The following is a 22,337-nucleotide window of genomic DNA, read 5'->3' as shown; positions in this document are numbered from 1 at the left end:
CTGAGACTGTGCTTGTAAGGAATTTTAGTTTTCTTGAAAAGCAATGCCACCTAACAGCATCACTGTCACATCACTAGACAGTGGTGTGAAATAACACCAGGAAACATACAACCTCGTAACATGAGAGCTCAGGTTCTGAGTCAGACAGTCCTGACTTCACATCTGGTTCCTGTTCTGATTAGCCAGGTGACTTTGGGTGTTATTTAGCCTCTCTCTTCCCTTATGTGGAAACGGAGCCAACAGCAAATGCTTCATGGGTTTGTCATGAGGATAAAGTGACATGACACATGCAAAGTGCTTAACACGGTTCCGTGCATGTAGTTAGCACAAAGTAAATGGTGGCTATTATCATTAGTATTATTGCAATTAAATTATGTTTTATGAACATCAGTAGAGTTTAGAAAGGGGATTATCATGGATTTAAGCCCGACCATATGATAAAAAGAACAGTGTGCTTTACTACCCACTAGTTTCACTAGAAGTTTTCAAGTTTAAAATCAAGGTCACAGATTTTATTGCTCTTAAAAGAGATAAAGAGAGTTTCCAGTCCTAAACCACAGGCTGTAAGCAAATCTTTGTCAACTAATTAGCAAATGTGTGGCACGGGTCCCAGGGGCACTGGGTAGAGGATGGATAAATCCATGAAACCCTGCAGCTGTGGTCAAAAAGCAATTTGAAGTATATGTCCCACAGGCAGTGCGCCACGTGCGTTCCCTCCACATATGGAAAAACTATTGGCACACATTGGATACATCGACTCAACAGCCAGAACAGACAGCTAAAGCAAGCTCGCTCAGAGGAGGTCAGCTGTGTGGTCCTCAAATCGCGAATGTGGAGAGCAGATCCCCCATCCTTCAGCCCCCATGGGTCTGCTCTGAGGATGTCACTGTGTGTCACCTCTCAATTTTCAGTCCTGTGGGGAGGTGCTCAGGGTGGGGTGATCCAAAACCATGTGCATTTTTAAAAACTTAGGATTTGGAATACATTAAGTGAGTGTTTGAGCTGAACTGTGTCTGTTCCCACTGACCCTCAAAAGATGATGTAAGTCCTAACCCACATTCTGAGGACCTTATTTGGAAATAGAGTCTTCACACAGTTAATAAAGTTAAAATTAGGTCGTTAGGGTGGGCCCTAACCCCATATAACTGTGTCCTTATAAAAAGGGGAAATTTGGACACCGGAACAGACGCACAAGCAGGGAGAGAGCCATGTGATGATGAAGCCAGAGATCAGGCGATGCATCTACAAGTCACTGGAAACTAGGAGAGAGAGGCAGGGGACGGATTTTCCCCTCACAGCCCTCAGAAGGAATCAGTGTAGTCAACACCTTGATCCAGGATCTGTGGCCTCCATTACTGTGAGACGATGAATTCCTGTGGTTTAAGCCTCACTGTTTACGCTGCTTTCTTAGGGCAGCCCTAGCAAACCAATAATACACGAAGTAAGAGGGAAATCACCTGACCTGAACTTCCTTTTCCTAATTCTAATTAATTTATATTAAAAACGATTTCCATTTTCCAAGGACAAATGAACTCTCTGAGGGTAAAGATATGTTAGGCTTTAAATTCACGGGAAGTACTCTATGCAGTAGATGGTCCACCCAACTGATAAACTGTCTGTATTTTCTGGTTCTTGATTTCATAATTCCTCTGACAGGCAAACGTTGATTTGTGGGCTCACTTGTAGTGAACCTACAGATTATTGAGTTTTTGAGGAATGAACGCAACCCATCCCTGGCTCTTCCATTACCCACGAAAAGCAGGATTCGCCACGTAGGGTCCCCATGTACCTCTGCGCCCACCCCAGCCCCCAGCCCGTGCGAGCTTCTTACATGTACACTTTCAGGATGAGGTCATCTTTTGTCTCTCCTGTTAGCAGGTCAGCAATGCTAAGAACCGCACAGCCAAAGGGTCGCCGGTACTGAACACTACAGGCATTCTTTTTTTCTCCTGCCCCCATCCGACCTGTTCAATTAAAAAGCACATATGGCCCAAGGAGCCATTTGATTAATCCACCTTAAATAGAGATACATATAGCTATAAAGTAGGCCATATAAAATGTAACTAGGTGATGGAAAAGACACAGCTTTGGGGCAACTGAAGATGTTGCTTCAGCTCTGGACTCTCCCCTCCAACCACTTAGCATGCCCAAGGTCACGCAGCGTAAACTCTGGCCATCAGCTGTTATCTATAAAACATGAAGATGGGAGCTGAGCCTATGTCTGGGTACCTTCCCCCAAGCATTCATGAAGGCATCCCAGGAGGCTCACATCAAAAAAGGCAGTAGTGGTGCCTATCTCATTTTCTACTTTTTAAAATTGCCATATTTAAAAATCTTTTCAAATATTTCACCTTTGAAAGGAAGCAGTTTGAGATTCCCTGAAGGTATAGCAAGTAAGCATAGGTGATCAAATGAGCACGCTCTTTCCTGACTCCGTACCCAGGCTGAAATCTCCAGGGATGTTTTTTACTCTGACACAGTTTCAACTTGTTTAAATTGTTAGACATTTTTAAATGTGTGGTTGAGATACTGTTTTAATTTATCATTGCATTTAATTACCAGTGGGTTATTTTGAAGACTGAAAGCAAAAAGCACACTGGAGCTGTAATATAGCAAGTTAATGTGAGGAAAAATAATGAAAAAAGTCTGTAAGTCTGTTTCCAGATGCTTGGTAACGGATCCGTAAGTTGTTTCCATCTGAGTGAAATTCTACAGCACATCTGCATGACTCTAGCACTCCCCAAATCCAATGTTAAATAGAAAAAAAAAAAAAAAAAAAGGAATGGCAACATCCCATTTAGCTTTCATTCTTCAGTAATAAAGGAGAATTGCCTCTGCAATATATCATCTTTAGAGAAATGCTTATAAATAAAAGCTGGAATACCACTTAAGGTGATAAAAAGCACAGAAGATACCAGTAAAAAGAGGACCTCTGAAATAATGGATTTTTCCCTATCGAAGTCCCTTTTGGATGACTGATGTGTGATAGCCTTGAAACATACTTTCTTGGATGATGTCTTGTCATCATTGATATATTATTAGTATATTGGTTAACAGGCCTAAGGATAATACGAATGTTGAGCTAAAATGGATTCATATGCTAGATCGGATACTATAAGAGCCGAGAGGGCTCCTCTGGGGTCAGAAGCTGGCGTTTACTACGTGACATGCATGGTTTTGGTGGGTCATTAGGTATTACCATGTAGGTAAAGGCTTACTAATAGGGTTAATACGTAAACTTGACTACTGTGAATCCAAGAATAGTAAGCAAAATAAGAATAATAAATGTAATGAAGATTGTAGTAGAACTAACGATTATTAGGGCTAGCGTTGCTCCTCCGATTAAATGAGTTAGTAGGTGCCCGGCCGTAATATTAGCTGTTAGCCATACAGCTAGGGCTACTGGTTGGATGAATATGCTGATAGCTCCAATAATTACTAATATACTGATAAAGAGGGATGGGTGTTCCTGGCAGTAGAAAATAGGTTAGAGATGCTTTTCTTCTTTTTTTTTTTTTAATCGCAGTATGCGGGCCTCTCACTGTGGCTCGTCCCGTTGTGGAGCACAGGCTCCAACGCGCAGGCTCAGCGGCCATGGCTCACGGGCTCAGCTGCTCCGTGGCATGTGAGATCTTCCTGGACCAGGTCACGAACCCGTGTCCCCTGCATCGGCAGGCGGACTCTCAACCACTGCGCCACCAGGGAAGCCCCGAGATGCTTTTGTTTTACGGTGAAAGCCAGGAATGACTATTCGTGTTCAGACAGGGATAGCCATTCCTAAATTTATTGAAAGGCGTGGTGGGTACAAATGAATGGTGGTGAAAGACCTCCTAAGTTTGTTGAGCCAATAAGTAAATGATGTAAATATTAATGTTCAAGTCTGTCCTTCAGAGTTATGAATGGCCATTGGTTTGATGTAAGTTGAACTAATCACTGCTGAATAGAAATCATACAGTTATTCACGAATCTGGCGTGGGGAAACTATTTATTTCTCTTTGTTTCCTCCCCTTCTTTCCAATCAAAGATCAGGGCTTAAATTCTGAGGCAGGTGCTATTACTTCCTGCTCTCTGCAGCCAGTGAGGGTCAGCATGCCCTTTTCCCATTAAACAGTACGAGGAATACTCTAGAAAAATTAAGAAGTATCTGTCCCTGATGGACAAGAATCTTCCACTCCTTAATTTCACTGCAGCAGACTAAGTCTTAATCTTTCTTAGAGTTTCTTACCTTCAGTCTTATGGAGTAATCATCAGACAAGTCTTTGTAGTAATGTCAATAAAGAATTAATTTGACCAAAGCTCAGGGAAGGAGGGTAGATAGTTTCTAATTCAACATTCATTCTGATGACTTAATGATCATAAAAATCTTAGTAAAAAATACAAAATCAAATGTCAGGTATTTGAAAGGCAGCCCTGTGATGGGTAATACTGTGAAGTGGTTTCCTCAGCTCTATCCTGGGAGTGAAGGACAGAGTTGCCCAGGCCATGGGCAAGCAGGGCATGTGGTCACTCTACCGTGTGTGTTTCTACCACCGAAAACCTATAGATACCTTTTTAAAGTTCTGAAAGCTAAAGTGGTTTACTTTTTTTCTCAATGCTGTAGAAGATTATATTCAAATTTTAGCAATGTTTACATGAAGATATCCAGAACCACATTTTACACTAACAATTGCTATTATAAATTTGAATAAATTTTTTAAAAACACAAAGAATTACATAAACTGCACCCCTGCCATCCTGGGAACAGAGGCTTTATCTCATAAATACACAGCAACACGCATTACAACTTTTCCAACGTTTTGAAAGATTCTTTCCAATTTCCACCTCACCCCATAGTCATCTATAAAAAGGAAATTAAAACAAAACCAAAAACCATTTACTTTTTTATTTATTTCTATTGTCCCTCAAATATAAAAACAGGATAAAATGAAATGGGTTTTCAGAACAGATTTTTATGAGAAAAAATACTTAGAAAATCTATGTTGAAATGACATGTTTTATAGTCTCTCTCAATGCACAATGTGGTTATCATGTGCATAAAATAAAAAACTATAAAAATAAAGATCACTGTGCAGGACCGCATGGTGAGATATCATGATCCTGCAAAAGTATCCCCAGCACGTCATGTAGCACAGTTAATGAGGAAGCGGGAACCAATTTCCAGTATCGGCTGGTTAGCTGTAATGGAAAAATGATGTAGGCTACACCATATAGTTCCTCTGCCATAAAATGCTTGCTTTTAGATGCCTTATATGTGTAAAAACTAGTGACCACATTTTGGCTCTGATGTGCAAGTTCACTGTAGAACACTCAAAGTGTGTTCTGCAAGATGTTAATAAATGTTACATCATATAAATGTTTCCACAGTCAAATCAAATTTGGAGAAAGCTAGGGTCAACAAAATTAGAGAAGCATTTTTATATTTCCCTGTAGGACTTCTCAGACCCTTTAATAAGCTGATGAAATTATACAAGTGAAAAATATATACAAAGTTTTCGGTATTTCATAACCCTTTTCTTACACTTTCTGTAATAATGCTCTGCAGCCTCTGTACTTTGGAAAATGCCAATTGGTTTCATAAACCTGTAGGAAATCCAGCTCCTAGAAGTTTAATTTATGCTGTTAACAGAAATTAGAATTTAAAAAAACCAAATACCAAGTGCTTGAATCAAATATGTTTAGAGAGTCCAATAAAACAAAATGAAACACAACAAACTAACTAATGACTTATACGGAGAGAGAACAAAATCTATTTATGGTGATATGAAAGTCTGGGGAGACCAGGGAACAATTCCCAAATTCTGTAATTACTGGATTCAAATGTGGCCTTGACTTCTTTCTGATCTAGACATCACATACATCACAACTACATAGAGACCTCTCAGCAATTCTCCCTGTCGTGCTCCTGTCACACCAAGTATCATACCTACCAATTCGGATGATGTGCACGGTGATGTAGATGTCCCTTCTTAGCTCACTGCTACCCAAATCCTACCAAAAAACAAAGTCTGGTCATTTTAGAACTCATAATTTATGCAGAAGCATTTAAAAGGCATACGTAGCACATAATCTTCACAAATAACAGAAGAAAGACAAAGATAAACATAGACATTCTTAATGGAATTTCTGTAGCAGAAGCATAAAGTTCAAATCCTGTTCTAAAATACCACTACAATCAACTTTACTGTAAGCCTATGATGTCAAATAAGACTTAAAAGGAAAGCCCATGCTTATTTCAGTCTCTCACTTACTCATTCTTTAAACACTTATTAAGTACATACTAAATACCACCTGCCATACTGAGCCCTATCACCATTGGGATTTGGCCATAGTGTGACAGGCTCTAATACACACTAAGGGACAAAGGTGTGACTGTGAATGCTGGTATTCAGATTTGGGGGCACTACTGTAATTTATGTGTTATTTACAAAGTTTAAGCAAATCTACTATGTTCTCTCACAGTAACTTATTTCTCTTAAATAAGATAAAGTACTTAAGGAAGAATCTGCCTCCCGGATAAAACAAGATCCACTTACCACAAAGAGAGAGCACTGTCGTTCTGGTTTATCTGGGGCTTTGGGAAGCCCATTTCTATTCAGCCTCAAGAAAAATCTCTCACTACAAGAGAAAAGAAGTTTAATATTTTGAAAATTATTTAATATGTAAGGACTCATTACTTTTCTAGCTGCTCTTCATCCTAAGAGTTAAACTCAAAACTTATTAGGTCTTTCATTTGACATCAAAACTGCGGATATAATTTAGGAGAGAACCCAAGACAATAAACATTTGCTTCACTTCGGACAAAACTGGCAAAGAGGCAAGTGCAAAAGCAGAAAACATAAATATATATGCAAGCAAAAAATTAACTATGAAAAGAATAAGCTTCTATATCAGTGATATCATTATTTTAAAAAGTAGAAAAAAGTACACTAAAAGAAAACATGTGACAATGTGTTTTGTGTATTTGTACCTAAGATTTTTTTTCATGCTTTGTGTCATAGTATTTAATAAACATTATACAAGGACACCATTCTGAGTGGTAACCATTCATTAGAAGGCTTAATATTTTATGCTCTTATAAACCTATAATCCAAAACACAAAAAGAGAGACCAAGAAATGAAACTTGAATTTTCTTTGGTCCACAAAGGAACAGAAGACCTCGCACTGTCTATAGAACTTGCATTGAAAATACAGTGACACCTAGATTTAATGCAGACACAAATAATGCTGTTGATCAGTCACTAATTCAAGTCAATAAATACTTGCGGACACCATTTATACCCAAGATAATGTGTTACACTATTTATGTTCAAAAAACTAAAATGAATATCACCCTCGTCCCCAAATTAATCTACCAGCTACCACAAGCTTCTGAATTTTAATACCCTGATGCCCACAATAGAATCAAATGGCTGGCTGCCTCAGGAAGAGAACACACAGCCAACATCCCCAAAATGTGAAATTAGCACAGGGTATAGACTTGGTCAGTGTAGCTTCAGCCTAGGCATCAAGCAGGGAAAGGGAAGGTAGGGCATTAGTAAGGTTCAGACCCTTCCAAGTCTCCAAGCTTATTTATCACTTGGTCCTTGCCGTAAATAATGGCTCTGTCATCCAAAATCACCCTTCTCCCCTACAGGGGGAGAAATGAGGACCATAATCAGATCTCTAAGGAAGCATATGGATTTGAATTTATGGTTGTTTTGGAACATTTTTATTCTCTTTTGCCATCTAAATCTAGATAGATATATTTAACAGATTCAACTACCTGGCTCACCCTGTCCTTTTCTTATATTATGCCTATCCCTGATCTCTCACTTGAGAAAGGGCAACCAATACACATTTCTACGGGGTCATTTCCACACTTATTACCTATGTCTTGTTCCACAGAGCAGTGGCTGATGAGATGTGAATGAAGAGAATATAAATTGCTGCAAGGATTCTCAAATGAAGACTATAAAGTTCCCATAGGAAATAATTCTGAAGCGGAGGCTGGAAATGACAGATCCAACCTCAGATGCAGAGTTAAATCAATCTTATCCAATTGTCATTTACTATAATTCATGGCGAAGGACTGCAAACTCTCTTCAGAATGGAAGAATATTTACTATTATTTCAAATTTAATATGTACTAAAAGGAAATGTGCAAAAATTCACCTTGGGATAAATGAATTACACTTTAAAATAGTCATTATTAGGTAATACTATTTTTTTGAGAAAACAGTATTTTTTTGGGAATGGGCACTCTGCTGAGGACTTTACATGGATTAATTCCTTTTATCCTCACTATGCCTTTAGGAAGTCAGTACTATTATTATGCCATTTTATAGTTGGGAAAACTGAGAAATAGTAAATAGTTTTGCCCAAGATTACAGAGCTGTTGGAGAAAAGACAGTCTCTTCAATAAGTGGTGTTGGGAAAACTGGACAGCTACATGTAAAAGAATGAAATTAGAAAACTCCCTAACACCATATACAAAAATAAACTCAAAATGGATTAGAGACCTAAATGTAAGACCGGACACTATAAAACTCTTAGAGGAAAACATTAGGAAGAACACTCTTTGACATAAATCACAGGAAGATCTTTTTTTGATCCACCTCCTAGAGTTCTGGAAATAAAAACAAAAATAAACAAGTGGGACCTAATGAAACTTCAAAGCTTTTGCACAGCAAAGGAAACCATAAACCAGACGAAAAGACAACCCTCAGAATGGGAGAAAATATTTGCAAATGAATCAACGGACAAAGGATTAATCTCCAAAATATATAAACAGCTCATGAAGCTCAATATTAAAAAAACAAACAACCCAATCCAAAAATGGGCAGAAGACCTAAATAGACATTTCTCAACATCACTAATTATTAAGAAATGCAAATCAAAACTACAATGGGGTATCACCTCACACCAGTCAGAATGGCCATCATCAGAAAATCTACAAACAACAAATGCTGGAGAGGGTGTGGAGAAAAGGGAACCCTCTTGCACTGTTGGTGGGAATGTAAATTGATACAGCCACTATGGAGAACAGTATGGAGGTTCCTTAAAAAACTAAAAATTGAATTACCATATGATCCAGCAATCCCACTACTGGGCATATACCCAGAGAAAACCATAATTCAAAAAGACACATGCACCCCAATGTTCATTGCAGCACTGTTTACAACAGCCAGGTCATGGAAGCAACCTAAATGCCCATCGACAGACGAATGGATAAAGAAGATGTGGTACATATATACAATGGAATATTACTCAGCCATAAAAAGGAATGAAATTGGGTCATTTGTTGAGACGTGGATGGATCTAGAGACTGTCATACAGAGTGAAGTAAGTCAGAAAGAGAAAAACAAATATTGTATATTAACGCACATATGTGGAACCTAGAAAAATGGTACAGATGAACCGGTTTGCAGGGCAGAAATTGAGACACAGATGTAGAGAACAAACATATGGACACCAAGGGGGAGAAGTGGCGGGGTGTGTGTGTGTGTGTGGTGTGCTGAACTGAGTGATTGGGACTGACATGTATACACTGATATGTATGAAACTTATGACTAATAAGAACCTGCTGTATAAAAAAAATAAAAAATAATAATAAAAAAAAGATTTCAGAGCTGGTGTGTGGCTGAGTAGGAATTCTATGCCACATATAATTCAAAACGCTCGTCCTTCATTTGAATGCTATAGAATAAATTCTTTCTCTGCTTCATAGAATAATTGAGCAAATATTTACAGAATACTGAGATAAGGGAGAAGTCATTCATCCTCCGCGACTCCACTGACTCAGTCAAACTTGGTCCCAAGAGGGACCCCACGTCCTTCCTGGGGTAAGAGGAAAGGAAGAAGTAGAAACCCTGATTTAGCAGGTTTTCAAAGCCATCCCTGGTTTGAAATTGTTCCTTGGTAGTTTTTTCAATGAAACATACTTAGAAAAATGACTTGAGAAATAAGTTATTTTACTAAACAAATGCAAACCTCCAGAAAGATTTAAGTATTTGGCTTTAGTTGGTCAAAACTCCGGAGGTTTAAGACCAGTGTTTGGTTTTGCTTGTTAGTCATCAGTCACCCACTAACATATAATGTTTATTGATTGTATTTTAGCCCCAAACGCAAGCAGTGTGACTATTTTCCCCCTCCTGATGATGGACCGTGTGCTCTTTTTTATATGTTTGAGGCTTCTCTTTATCCCTACTGAAACATTTGAAACAAATGTCACTTTACCTTCTGACAGGTCAGTCAAAAATGATAAATAACAATAATATTAATATATAAAAGTCAACATGGCATTCTACATATGGAAACCTTAACTTGAATACTGATATAAAATACTATTCCATATTCACAAATTTCATCAATCTTCTGGTAAAATAATGTTTCCTAAAGCATTCTATTTCAGACACTCCTTTTGCTCTGTCACTATTTTAATTTCACTAGTCTAGACAGAATCCTGATTATGCAAGAATTATTATCATATCCTATTACAGAAAGAATACCAATATGTACTAAGCCATATCCCTTAGCTTAAGCATGCCTTAAAGGGGAGATAAAAATAGACTGAATATGTACTATGGAGAAATAAGTCATGTGCAATTTTTTAAAAACCAGACTTCTTTTAAAAGGAAAAAAAAAAACCTTTTATGGCCAATCACATAAAGCCTTTCTTACTCATTTGGTGAAAGTTGTTGGTATACAAACTCAATCGATTTCTCTTCAGCTTTGGTGATACAGCAACCACTAAATCAGCAAATGGTTTCAGAGAAAAAAAAAGAACTACAGCAACACATTTCAGAATCTTCAGATTACAATAAATACCACCCACACGCTCACACACGTCTGGAAAATGCCAAACTGCTGCCTTCGAGGCGGGGGGACTGAACGAGTGTATGACATTTCACTCCGGCGCATCTTCCAAAATTCCCTCACAGACTTTTGTGGCCACACACAAAGGTATTTTCAACTCTCTACTGTAAGTCAAAGAGTGGGACCCCATCAGAAAACAGAACTAGCTTTTGTGAATTTAAGAAGTGTCCTATTATAAGATGTGCATACCTACATTACATCCTTTACACTTGTTTCCCCCTAATCATAAGAGGTATGTGTGTTTCTTTCCATTACACTGTGACTAACTAGAATACAGGCCCATGACAATTAACCTTTACATTCCCAGCTGCTAGCCAACGATTTGGTACCTCCTTAGTGTTTAAAGACTGAATAAATATAATCTTTTAGGAAAAAATACAGCAAAATATAAATTATTGGGAAGCAACTTTTGCTCTCTTCCCTATAATATCTTTTACTTCACAGTAGTGAAATGTATGAAATTCTCCAGAGACATTTCAATCAATGGCACCTTACCACCAGATGTGAGAGTCACAAAATTAACTTCACGGCCCCTCCAGATTCTAGATCATGCCATTTAACTCTGCCACGCATATCCTATGTCTTTATTACAGTAAACATATAGTAATGGAAATATCTATGGTGACATAATATGTTTTCAAATGAGAATACTGCCTTCTTCATCAGCAAAGAGTGAATAAGCACATAGAACACTTCTAGACACATTAAGAAACGAGAGTTGACATTATTACCAGCAGAGAAAAATCATCATTTGACTTCCTGTTATAGTGTCATGTCCTCCCAGAGGAAATATCACTGCCAGAGAAATTTAGTGTCCACCTGAATTCCTTGTGTGAGCCACTATAATTCACCATATTATAAATCAACAATCTCAAATTCTTTCTTTGGAAATAAAGAACAAAAAATCACAATTATTTATTATTTATAACCTGCCTTCTTCTACAAAGGATTTGAGAGAACCAAGATAATGAAATAAGAGTGTGCAAGAGTATCCCCAGATATCCCTGGGGAAAAATAGTAAAAGTCAAAATATACCCTGTCCTGGTGTATTTATATATGCTTTACATGGATTTTCTCATTTACTCTCCCAACCACCCTATATGGTAGGAGCCCCTCGCATCCCCATTTTACAAATGAGAAAGGTGGAGCTTGGGGATATTGGGTAAGTTGGCCAAAGTTGCACAGTCAGTCAAGGTTGGAACCAGGAAATTAATTTCCAGGGTCTGATTCCAAAGTTTCAGCTCTTAACCACAATGTTATGCTGTTTTCAAAATAACAGAACACCTCAAAACAGACAAAAAGAACAAGCCTACCCATGTCACGTGAACCAAGGATTTTATTATGAATATTTTCAATAAAATACAAAAATAATAATTAAAAATGCATGAAGCCAGACAAAAAAAAATAAAGCCACGAACATATCTGTGTTTAGGGAGTTTATGTCTGTGAACCTGCTCAGCTGCACTACTGACCTTCTGATGTACTCAAAACAACCTCTGATAATAAAGGGTGTACTTCAACAGCATAGCTTGGTAGAAAACTTTTTACCAGTGATGCAAATAATATGGGAGGCACAGTAGGGTTCTGAAGACCCTAATGGCTTCTCCTTCCCCTTCTCAGCAGGATAGGATGCTCCTATCTTCCCACCCCCTCCTCTTATCATCATAACACTCAGAAGCAGCTGTCCTGTAGGAAAGGCCCTACCTAGGGTCTTGGAGGCCTCCAGGCCAGATGTGGGAGGGTCCTCCCAGCCTTCTGACTAATCACATAAAGTGGCTCTCCCATATGGCACTCCTAGGACAATCATTTGCCTTCAAAGAGCAATGCACTTAAAGTTAGGAATGACCAACGCCAAGGAGATTTTTGTATTTCTCTATATGGATTCATGTTTATCACTCTATAGCTCTCCTCTCACAAGAAACAAAACTGCCTAGTGGTTTAATGTTTGTGGAAGTTACACACTGTACACTTTATCCAAAAATACGTGATTGGATAATATCTTGGGTTGAAGTCTGATTAATCTACAAAAAATTACAAAGAATATTTCCAAAATCATTTTGAACAGTTAAGTCACTGAAATAAATTTATGTTCTCCAAAACTGACAGAAACAGGGCTTCCCTGGTGGCACAGTGGTTGAGAGTTCGCCTGCCGATGCAGGGGACACGGGTTCGTGCCCCGGTCCGGGAAGATCCCACATGCCGCGAAGGGGCTAGGCCCGTGAGCCATGGCCACTGAGCCTGAGCGTCCGGAGCCTGTGCTCCGCAATGGGAGAGGTCACAACAGTGAGAAGCCCGCATAACACACACACACACACACACACACACACACACAAAGTGACAGTAACAAAAGAGAGCAAACACTTCAGTGGTCGTATTCTGGTACACTAATTGGAAAAAGAACTGTCTAGTTCTTTTATGCTTACACTTTTTTATTTTTATTTTTTTAATTAATTAATTTATTTTTGGCTGCGCTGGGTCTTCGTTGCTGTGTGTGGGCTTTCTCTAGTTGTGGCAAGTGGGGCTACTCTTCGTTGCAGTGTGCGGGCTTCTCATTGTGGTGGCTTCTCTTGTTGCAGAGCACAGGCTCTAGGCACATGGGCCTCAGGAGTTGCAGCACATGGGCTCAGTAGTTGCAGCACACAGCCTCAGTAGTTGTGGCTCGCGGGCTCTAGAGCACAGGCTCAATAGTTGTGGCACACGGGCGTAGTTGCTCCACGGCATGTAGGATCTTCCCAGACCAGGGCTCGAACCCGTGTCCCCTGCACTGGCAGGAGGATTCTTAACCAACGTGCCACCAGGGAAGTCCTACGCTTACACTTTATAAAACAATTGTAAATACCGAAAAATAGTAGTGTCTTTGAAAAAGCCAAGTTCCTTGTCTTAAATTTAACTATGCTGTGTGTGAGGACAATTAATATCTACTCTACACTGAATAGTAGCGCAGGGAGATGCACCAGCAGTCAGGGAGGAAACAGTGGGAGCGAGAAGACGGAAGGAGAATAGTGAGAAGAGGTAGGAGAATGTTTCAGCTGCGCTGACTCTAGGCCCTCTACCCAAAAGGCAACAGTACACAAATAGAAGGTGATCTCAGTGCTTCTATTTCACTGCTCCTCCTGCATTTTCTCAAATGCTTTCTGATTGACTAACAGTGTAAGACACTTCCAACCATCTGTGCAGGGAACTGTTACTGTGTTCTTTCCTAGAACGAGTGGCAAAGGACAACTCAAGGAGCATTCTAAATTGTCATAGTAACGCCCCCAGGAGCCAGCTGCCCTGGGGTAGCCACTAGACCAAGAGTTTTGGTGCTCACCATGGCACAGAAAAAGGGGCTCTCATCCAGGCCATCTCCGAACATGGGTGTGTGCAACATTCTCCTGGGAGCTGTATAAAGCCCAGGCCCTAGCCTGGGGATCCTGACTTACTATGGACCTAAAAGCTCCCTGTGTGTTTAAAAACAGTCATATTTAACAACCACTGTTTTGACCCAAATGCCTAGGCACTAATGAGTCAGAATTGTTGACTGTCTTTTATAATTGTCATATACAACCAGAAAACAGGCAACAAATGCCTGATATCTTCAGGTCAACGATTTCTCGCCTTTCTTCTCCCAACCATATGACTGATACAAATGAAGTTTTTCCTTGGCAATAAATGAAAGCAACTCCTCAAGCAAGTCTTCCTAGATAAAGTTATTAATGTGCTTTCTAACTTTAAAACGAAAGCAACGCAAGGGTCATGAGCTCTTCTGATTAAAGGGAAATGAAACAAGAAGGATCCTTGATACCAGGGTTGCCACAGTAGTTCACCTAAAGAGCAGAAAGACTCTGAGTTTTCTTTTTTAATATTAATACCCAAGTCCAGATTCGCTTTACAAATATTTGAGGTTGAAGGACTAAGCAACCAACTAATGGGTTGGCTTTGTCAGGACAATAAAGGATTTTGCTTTAGTTGAATGATGAAAGGGGAGATAATTTTTTAAACTACAGTCAACTCTATTGCTAATGTTGAACATCAAGCTGATTCTTTCTTACTACTTAGAATGACTTAAAACCACTTCATGTTACTTTTCTTTTCAGAGAATAAAGCTAACTGAATCAGAATTCCTTTTGGGAAGGTAAAGTTCAAAGAAAAAGGAATGCAATGCTTTCTAAAGTTATAAATAAGTGATGTACAGATCACCTACTGATTGACGGATGAATTAAAGAAAAGATTTGGATCAACTGTTGATTTGAGAAAAACAATAATGACTCTAAGTTCTAAAGACTTGCGACCCTAAAAATCTCATTGTTGAATTCAAGTAAAATCCTTAGAAACAGCTAAACTGTTTAACTGAGCTACTCAGGAAAAAAACTTGCTTATGTCTACCTCTAGAGAACTCATTAAGAATTTCACTAGAAAACAAGTTTCTTAGAGAAGTAACTAAGAGTAGGTGATGATAGGATCTGGTCAACAGAAACAAGGACTGTGAAATAAGAAGACCTGTTTACAGGCAGGATGTCTTATGCTTATTGTTCTTGGAATTTACATAATTTGATTATGGTAAACACTATACCTTTGACATTTCATGAGGGAGGAATCGCTCTGATTTATATACAGTAATTGTTCTGACCTTTTTAACAATGCCTCTTTTGTTAGAAAGTATCTGTAGTAAGCAATCTTGAAAGTAAAGCAAACCTGAGCTCTTTATAACTACGCTGGGTTGAAGCATGCAGTTCTTTGCAAAGGCAAAGAAACCTTAACGAAAACAGACTAAATGAAAAAAGTCTAAGTAATTCAAGCCTTGAAAAAACAGTAAGTATAATGTCTTTCATACATTTATTATCTCAAAAAACTGTTCTAATTTTTAAAGTGAAAGAAGCCAAAATCAAATATCCCTTTCAACAGCTTACTGATAGATTCTTTATATTCATTATAACTTAAAAAAATGAAAACTTGTGATTACCAAAGGGGAAAGGAGTAGGGTAGGGATAAATTAGGAGTATGGGATTAACAGATACAAACCACTAGATATAAAAATAGATAAACAATAAGGATTTTCTGTATAGCACAGGGAACTATAATAACCTATAATGGAAAAGAATCTGAAAAAAACTATGTACATGTATAACTGAATCATTTTGCTGTATACCTGAAACTAACACATTATTATAAATCAACTATACTTCCATCTAAAAAAAAGAAAAGTATCTAAATCATCATTAAATACTATTTATTAACAAGATGACCCATGCAATTGGACTTTCTAAAGGTCAAATGCTTTTTCTTTTTAATCAGGGAGCTACAAAGCCTCTACACTGATATGCAAATGTTCATGTGTATGAGGATAGGTACATTAGTTTCTGTAGAGCTCCACAGTTTTTAAGTTTGAAAATGAACTTTAGGCACTGAAAAGTTTAGGAAGCTTTAGACACCACAAGTATTTCTGGTGAAACAAAAACAGCAATACTGGTTACCATACAAAGAGAAACTCTAGCCTTTAAAAATATTTCTTGACTTAAAGCTTAACAGTATTTTGAACATCAGTAGAATGTAAGTTCTGGGAGGGCAAGAATTTTTTTTTTTTTAGTTCATTTATGTGTCCCCAATGGCCAGATCAGTGCCTTTCCCCGAGGACAGCAGTACTTGTTTGCTGAATAAATGAAGATCAGTGATTCAACAGCAATAGTGTGAAACCTCTGTTGCCCAATGGAAATAAAAAGATGCAGTCTCTGTTTAACTTGTAGTCAAAGATCTCTAAATGGAAATACTTAGGAGAAGATGCTACACAGATACTCTTCAACTTACAGGGTTACGTCCTGATAAAATCATTCAGCTTTACAAGAGCATTGTACCGAATATGGCTAGCCCAGGGAAAGATCAAAATTCAAAGTACAGTTTCCAGCAAATGTGTATTGCTTTCACACCACTGTGAAGTCAAAAAATCCTAAGTCGAACCACTGTAAGTCGGGGACTGTCCATAAATTTATCTGCTAATTTTTATTTATTTATTTATTTATTTTTAGCAGGACAGATTTTTGCAAATGATGCTCCCATAGAGACATGTCTGACAGCAGAGTTCTGATTAACACAGAAGAACCTGAAACAAATCCATTACCATTGCTGATGCACTCAACCTTGAGTTCTCTCTCTTATTAATAAGCACATCCCCACTGGAGTGGAAGGAAGACAGAAAAAATTAAGACAATACTGACACAACCTTTTAATACTTTGCCTCAACAACAGTGAGAGACTTGTAAACTTCCTTTAACTGCATCGATGCCCAGTCTGTGTAGGGCATTCTGCAAGGTGCTGGGAACAGAAAGATAAGGAGAGGGTAAAGTCTTATCTTCAGAAAAGGAACTAACGAGGACCGTATCATGAGTAATTCCTTTGTCAATGGTGAATCACCTTACAGCACAAATGGCAATGAAGAGCAAAGAAGTCTTTGTAAGGTGGGTTGCTATGTGTGAGCGTGATTTGATTGGTAGTGAATTTAGGAAAACTAAATTAATCTGAATTCTCTATAGGCAGAAGACACAGGGCAGAGGAGAACAGACAGAGACGACCAGAATCCTGGTGAAAAGAACACCCATCTGCTCATCTTTTAAAACACAGGAATAGGGGTGGAAAGCCCTTCTGATCAATTTCTAAAACTCTGCACTGTTTAAGTACGATGAGACAAATTGGCTGAGTAAGTGTTTAGAGCTAAAGGGGATGAGAAAGCCAGTTCTGAATACATTTACTCTATGAGTTTTTGGTTTTCTGCCACTTTAAAGTTCCAGCCACTTATTCTTATAATAATGTAGTAATTTAAAATTTCAAAAGTAATTGGAATTGTGTGGCTCTTAAAATGCTACAGAGAAAAACTGTGGATCACTTCTACGCTGGGTGTTCTCAGCATGAATAAAGTTATTTGTTTGCTTGTTTTTGTTTTAATTTAGATCCTCCTCCTGGTCCATTTCTTAAAATCTCTCCTATTAACATCACTACATCTTAATTTTTTTTTTTTGTATGCGACAGAAGTGTGACCAAAGGGGGAGCAAACCACAGAATCTGATTAACTTCGAAGTGACAACAATCCCAATTTTCATGCACCTGCTAGAAGAATCAAATGATGGCAAAGAAGGGGGAGAGTGGAAAGCACTCATGCCTTTAAAGAGGAAGCCTGAGGGAAGGTCACTGTGGGTCAGTGATGTACAGACACCCACAGGGAACTCTGTGCCAGCATGTCTACACACAGCAGGAAGCACTCTGGGCCACATGGAATTGTTGATATTGCCACAGTCCAAGGAGGACCTCTGAATGCCTTCTTCTATTTCTGTTCTCAAATAGAGTTGTGCTCCCTGCATGCATGGCCAGTCAGACATTTTCCCCTCCATTATTGCTGTACTTTGGAGAGGTTATAATTTTGAGTTAATTTTATAACATAAAACTGTAAAAAGAGATTTACGCCAACTATCTTTCTACATTCAAAACAACAAATGCTCCTAATTTATGTAAAAATATAGAGACTGAATTTGTGTGATCACACTATAATAAGTTGTAAATGAGGTATGAAATGAGAAATTCTAGCACAGTGCTCAGAGGATTAAAGAATCATATGTGCTCCCTTAACTGTGTTATGTACTATAATATAGACACAAAAATATTAGCATTTTTTCCAAGAGTGGGCTAAATAACTACTCTCACCAACAGCTCCCTTCTGTAAGGTCTTTAAAAAGTTTCCCAGTAACTAAGTCTTTTCAAAAGAAGCCCTAATTCTTTAATTTCCTCTTAAAAATGAAAGGCAATTAGATCACATCAGCCTCTGAAGAGACCAAAGGGAAGCTACCGTTGTAATGTCTTTAATTCTCCTCCTCCTGCTAGATTCCCAGTCTCAGTTTTTTCCAACTGTGATGTGTCAGACTCCAACTCTACCACCTGATACCTCTTTTCTGAGCACACCTGGCAAAAGCTGTCTAACTGGGGAGCCAGGATTCACCACCAATTTCAGATGTCTCTCTTTGGAGGTCCCGTCCTGCACTCAGCAGTTCCATTTTTCATCACTAACTCACTTCCTATCACATTTTTGCTCAAAGGCTGCTGACCTTGTTCCTGCAACTCACTTTCAGCCCTGAACTCCCTTTCATTTTCTCTTTTGCTCTCCAGCAGCAGCTCATCTTGTTTCCCCACTTTCCTTATAAAAGATCAAGGCCACAGACCCAGTCCCTGTTTTCCATTTCAATATCTTACACCCATTTCAGCGCCCTCCCTCCCTCCCTCCCACATTAGTAGAAGAAGGGACCTTCCTCCTTCTCGAAATAGCTGCCTTCACATGTGTCCTGGATCCCTTCTGCCATCTGCTCCAGGAGTCACCTTTGGGTCTCCAGCAGGGCCTCACGCTGCTCGCACACAACTGTTACTCCTGTGCACTGTGTGATGTGTGAATGAATGAACAAGGGAGTGGTGAGTGGTTTCCTCACCTTTGGGAGAACAAATCTCTACGTTTTTTAAATTATTTTTTAAAAAATTTATTTAAGTATAGTTGAGTTGAGTTATAATGTTGTGTTAATTTCTGCTGTACATCAAAGTGACTCAGTTATACATATATACATTCTTTTTCATTATGGTTTATCACAGGATATTGAATACAGTTCCCTGTGTTATACAGTAGGATCTTGTTTTTTAGGACAAACCTTTATTAATTCAGAGTTTTGGGGAAGCTGGTCCTTATACAGACACAGGATTTTGCTTAAGCATATAAGGTATTCCCTCTCACAGAACATTAATCCTCTAAAAGTTGCCTATTTTGTTTTATATATGAGTCAAAGCTTATGGTTTAAAGATAATACTATTGTAATATATGTGTTATTATAATACTGAATGCCCTAGACCTTCAGAAAACATTCCTGTTAAGTTCTGCCAAAAACATTCCCAAAAATATCATTGTCAGTTCAAAGGAACCCAGGATTATTATTCAAGGCAGAATGGAATCCAAACCATGTATGGGGCTAGTGACTAGACCAGATTAATAAACCCGTCTTCTTTCGAAGAGATTGAAAAAAATGCCTGCCCTCATGGCTTTCCTGCCCACATGCATAAAACATTGATAATTTTAAGGAGGTAATTCATTAACCATACATACTATAGGCTAAAAGGTAAAGCAAACACCCACAGGCCTGTCACAAGGAATTCACAACCATTCAATTCTGTCACACTGCTCCGCCTATCCCTTTGCTCTTTCTTTGTTTTTCTCTCTTTTTTTTCCTGTTGCTGAAGTATTTTAAAGCAAATCATATCCTTGATGCCATTCGACCTGTTTACTAGTCTCTCTAAATCTTATATAACTATAATAACACATACCTTAAAAATTAATAATAATTCCTTAGACTGTATGATTTCTTTAAGAATTCAAGACCAAACACCACATATCATTTCTGGTTATGTTAAAGTACAGTTCCCGTTTTTAATCATCATCATCATAGCTTATAATTACTGACCAATGACCCGGTGTCAAGCATTAGACTAAAAAGTATATGCATTATCTCATGTAATCCTCAAATAATCCCATGAGAGAAGTACTATTATTATCCTCTTTTAGCAGATAAATTACAGACGTAAGAGACATGAATTAATTTGCCCAGGCTGATGTAGTTACTGAATGGCAATGGCAGATCCTCTGACTCTAGAGCCTGGCCACTTACATACTATAGAGTGGTATCTGCACAAGATACAAGATCTGAGTCTTGAGGATGGAGAGAAATTCAGATATAGTCCAGAAAGAGTTCATATAAAAAAAAATATCTGTGCCTCACCAATAATATTCACTACTTTTTCGTAAATGACAGAACTGGAATATACTAAAAAAGAAGGTAATTTTAGGCAATATAAAATTTATATGGAAATGAAGCATTTAATGAAAATGGAGAGTTTAACTGTGTGATGATAGAAGAAGCACATAACTTCAGTCAAGTATGTGAATAAGGTACCAGCAAGAAAGTCAACTTTATCTGAACTTAATTACTATGAAAAGCCTTTTTGTATTTAATCACCAGGATAAGACTTTTTAGAGAAGTACTACTCTGTGCTATTTTCTCAAATAAAAGCCCATGCCAACAGCTTACACGTATATAAGCAGCCCTATACTAGGCTGAGGGCTCACTGGTGGAACTTAGGTCCTATTAAATACATCCTCTGATGAGAATGAAATACGATAACAGATCAGTCCTGAAACTTAGAATATAGCACTAACCAAAGTACTGAAAGTTGTAAGGGAAATAGTCAACAAGTGGACTATGTCATTTTCATTGGCCCATGTAACTTATACTCTATTGTAGATTAACTGACATATTAATATGTCAACACAGGAAAGATAAGAATACACACATCCACAGCTGCACAGACTATGAAAAACATAAACGCTACGACTATTTCTATCACCAAATAGTACAACATCCAATTTTAAATGCAAGCTGAGAGAAACATTTGTAGCATATGATGCTAAGTACAAGCAGACCTCATCTGATTGTGCTTCGCTTTATGGCACTTCACAGATATTGCATTTTTTACAAATTGAAGGTCTGTGACAAACCTGTGAAGAGCAAGTCTATCGGCGCCCGTTTTCCAACATTTGCTCATTTCAGGTCTCTGTGTCAGGTTTTCGTAATTCTAGCAATATTTCAGACCTTTTCATTATTATTATATTTGTCATAGTGACCCATGATCGGTGATCTCTGATGTTACCACTGCAATTCTTTTGGGGCATCTCGAACTGCGCCCATACAAGTTGGGTGTATGATCTGACTGCTCCACCATCATGAGATGTTCCTCATCTCTCTCCCTCTCCTAAGGCCTCCCTGTTCTCTGAGATACAATAATACTGAAATAAGGACAATTCATAACCCTACAATGGCCTCCAAGCATTCAAATGAAAGGAAGAGCCGCATGTTTCTCACTTTAACTCAAAAGCTAGAAACGATTAAGCTTCATGAGGAAGGTATGTGGAAAGCTGAGACAGGCTGAAAGCTAGGCCTCTCACAGCAGTTAGCCAAGTTGTGACTGCACAAAGGGAAAGTTCTTGAAGGAAATGAAAAGTGCTACTCCAGTGAACACATGAAAGGTAGAGCAAAACAGCTTTATGGATGATATGGAGAAAATTTTAGTGGTCTGGAGAGAGATCAAACCAGCCACAACATTCCCTTCAGCCAAAGTCAGATCCAGAGAAAGGCCCTAACTCTTATCAATTCTCTGAAGGCTGAGAGGGGTGAGAAAGTTGCAGAAGAAATGTTTGAAGCTAGCGGAGGTTGGTTCATGGGGTTTAAGGCAAGAAGCCGTCTCCATAACATCAAAGTGCCAGGTGAAGCAGCAAGTGCTGATGTAGAAGCCGCAACAAGTTATCCAGAAGATCTAGCTAAGATAATCCATGAAGGTGGCCACACCAAACAACAGATTTTCAAGGTAGACACAACAGCCTTATATCCTAAGAAGATGCCATCTAGGACTTTCATAGCTGGAGAGGAGAAGT

General features: G+C 38.5%; 1 protein-coding gene across 1 annotated transcript in view; it reads right to left on the bottom strand.

The window, feature by feature from the left end:
• DOCK4 (dedicator of cytokinesis 4) overlaps nt 1-22,337 on the bottom strand; it is a 480,421-nt gene that overhangs the window by 216,769 nt on the left and 241,315 nt on the right. The window contains exons 9-11 of the mRNA XM_027102161.1: nt 6,534-6,615; nt 5,928-5,988; nt 1,832-1,964 (exon numbers count right to left, since the gene is read on the bottom strand). Coding sequence (XP_026957962.1) covers nt 1,832-1,964; nt 5,928-5,988; nt 6,534-6,615 — 276 coding nt within the window. The remainder of the gene's footprint in view (nt 1-1,831; nt 1,965-5,927; nt 5,989-6,533; nt 6,616-22,337) is intronic.

This window comes from Aethalodelphis obliquidens, unplaced genomic scaffold (genome assembly GCF_003676395.1).
Source record: "Aethalodelphis obliquidens isolate GAN/ISIS:26980383/991018 unplaced genomic scaffold, ASM367639v1 scaffold5, whole genome shotgun sequence".
Classification (NCBI taxonomy): domain Eukaryota; kingdom Metazoa; phylum Chordata; class Mammalia; order Artiodactyla; family Delphinidae; genus Aethalodelphis; species Aethalodelphis obliquidens.
The sequence above is the reverse complement of the archived record's forward strand: the minus strand, read 5'-3'. Positions and strand labels throughout refer to the sequence as shown.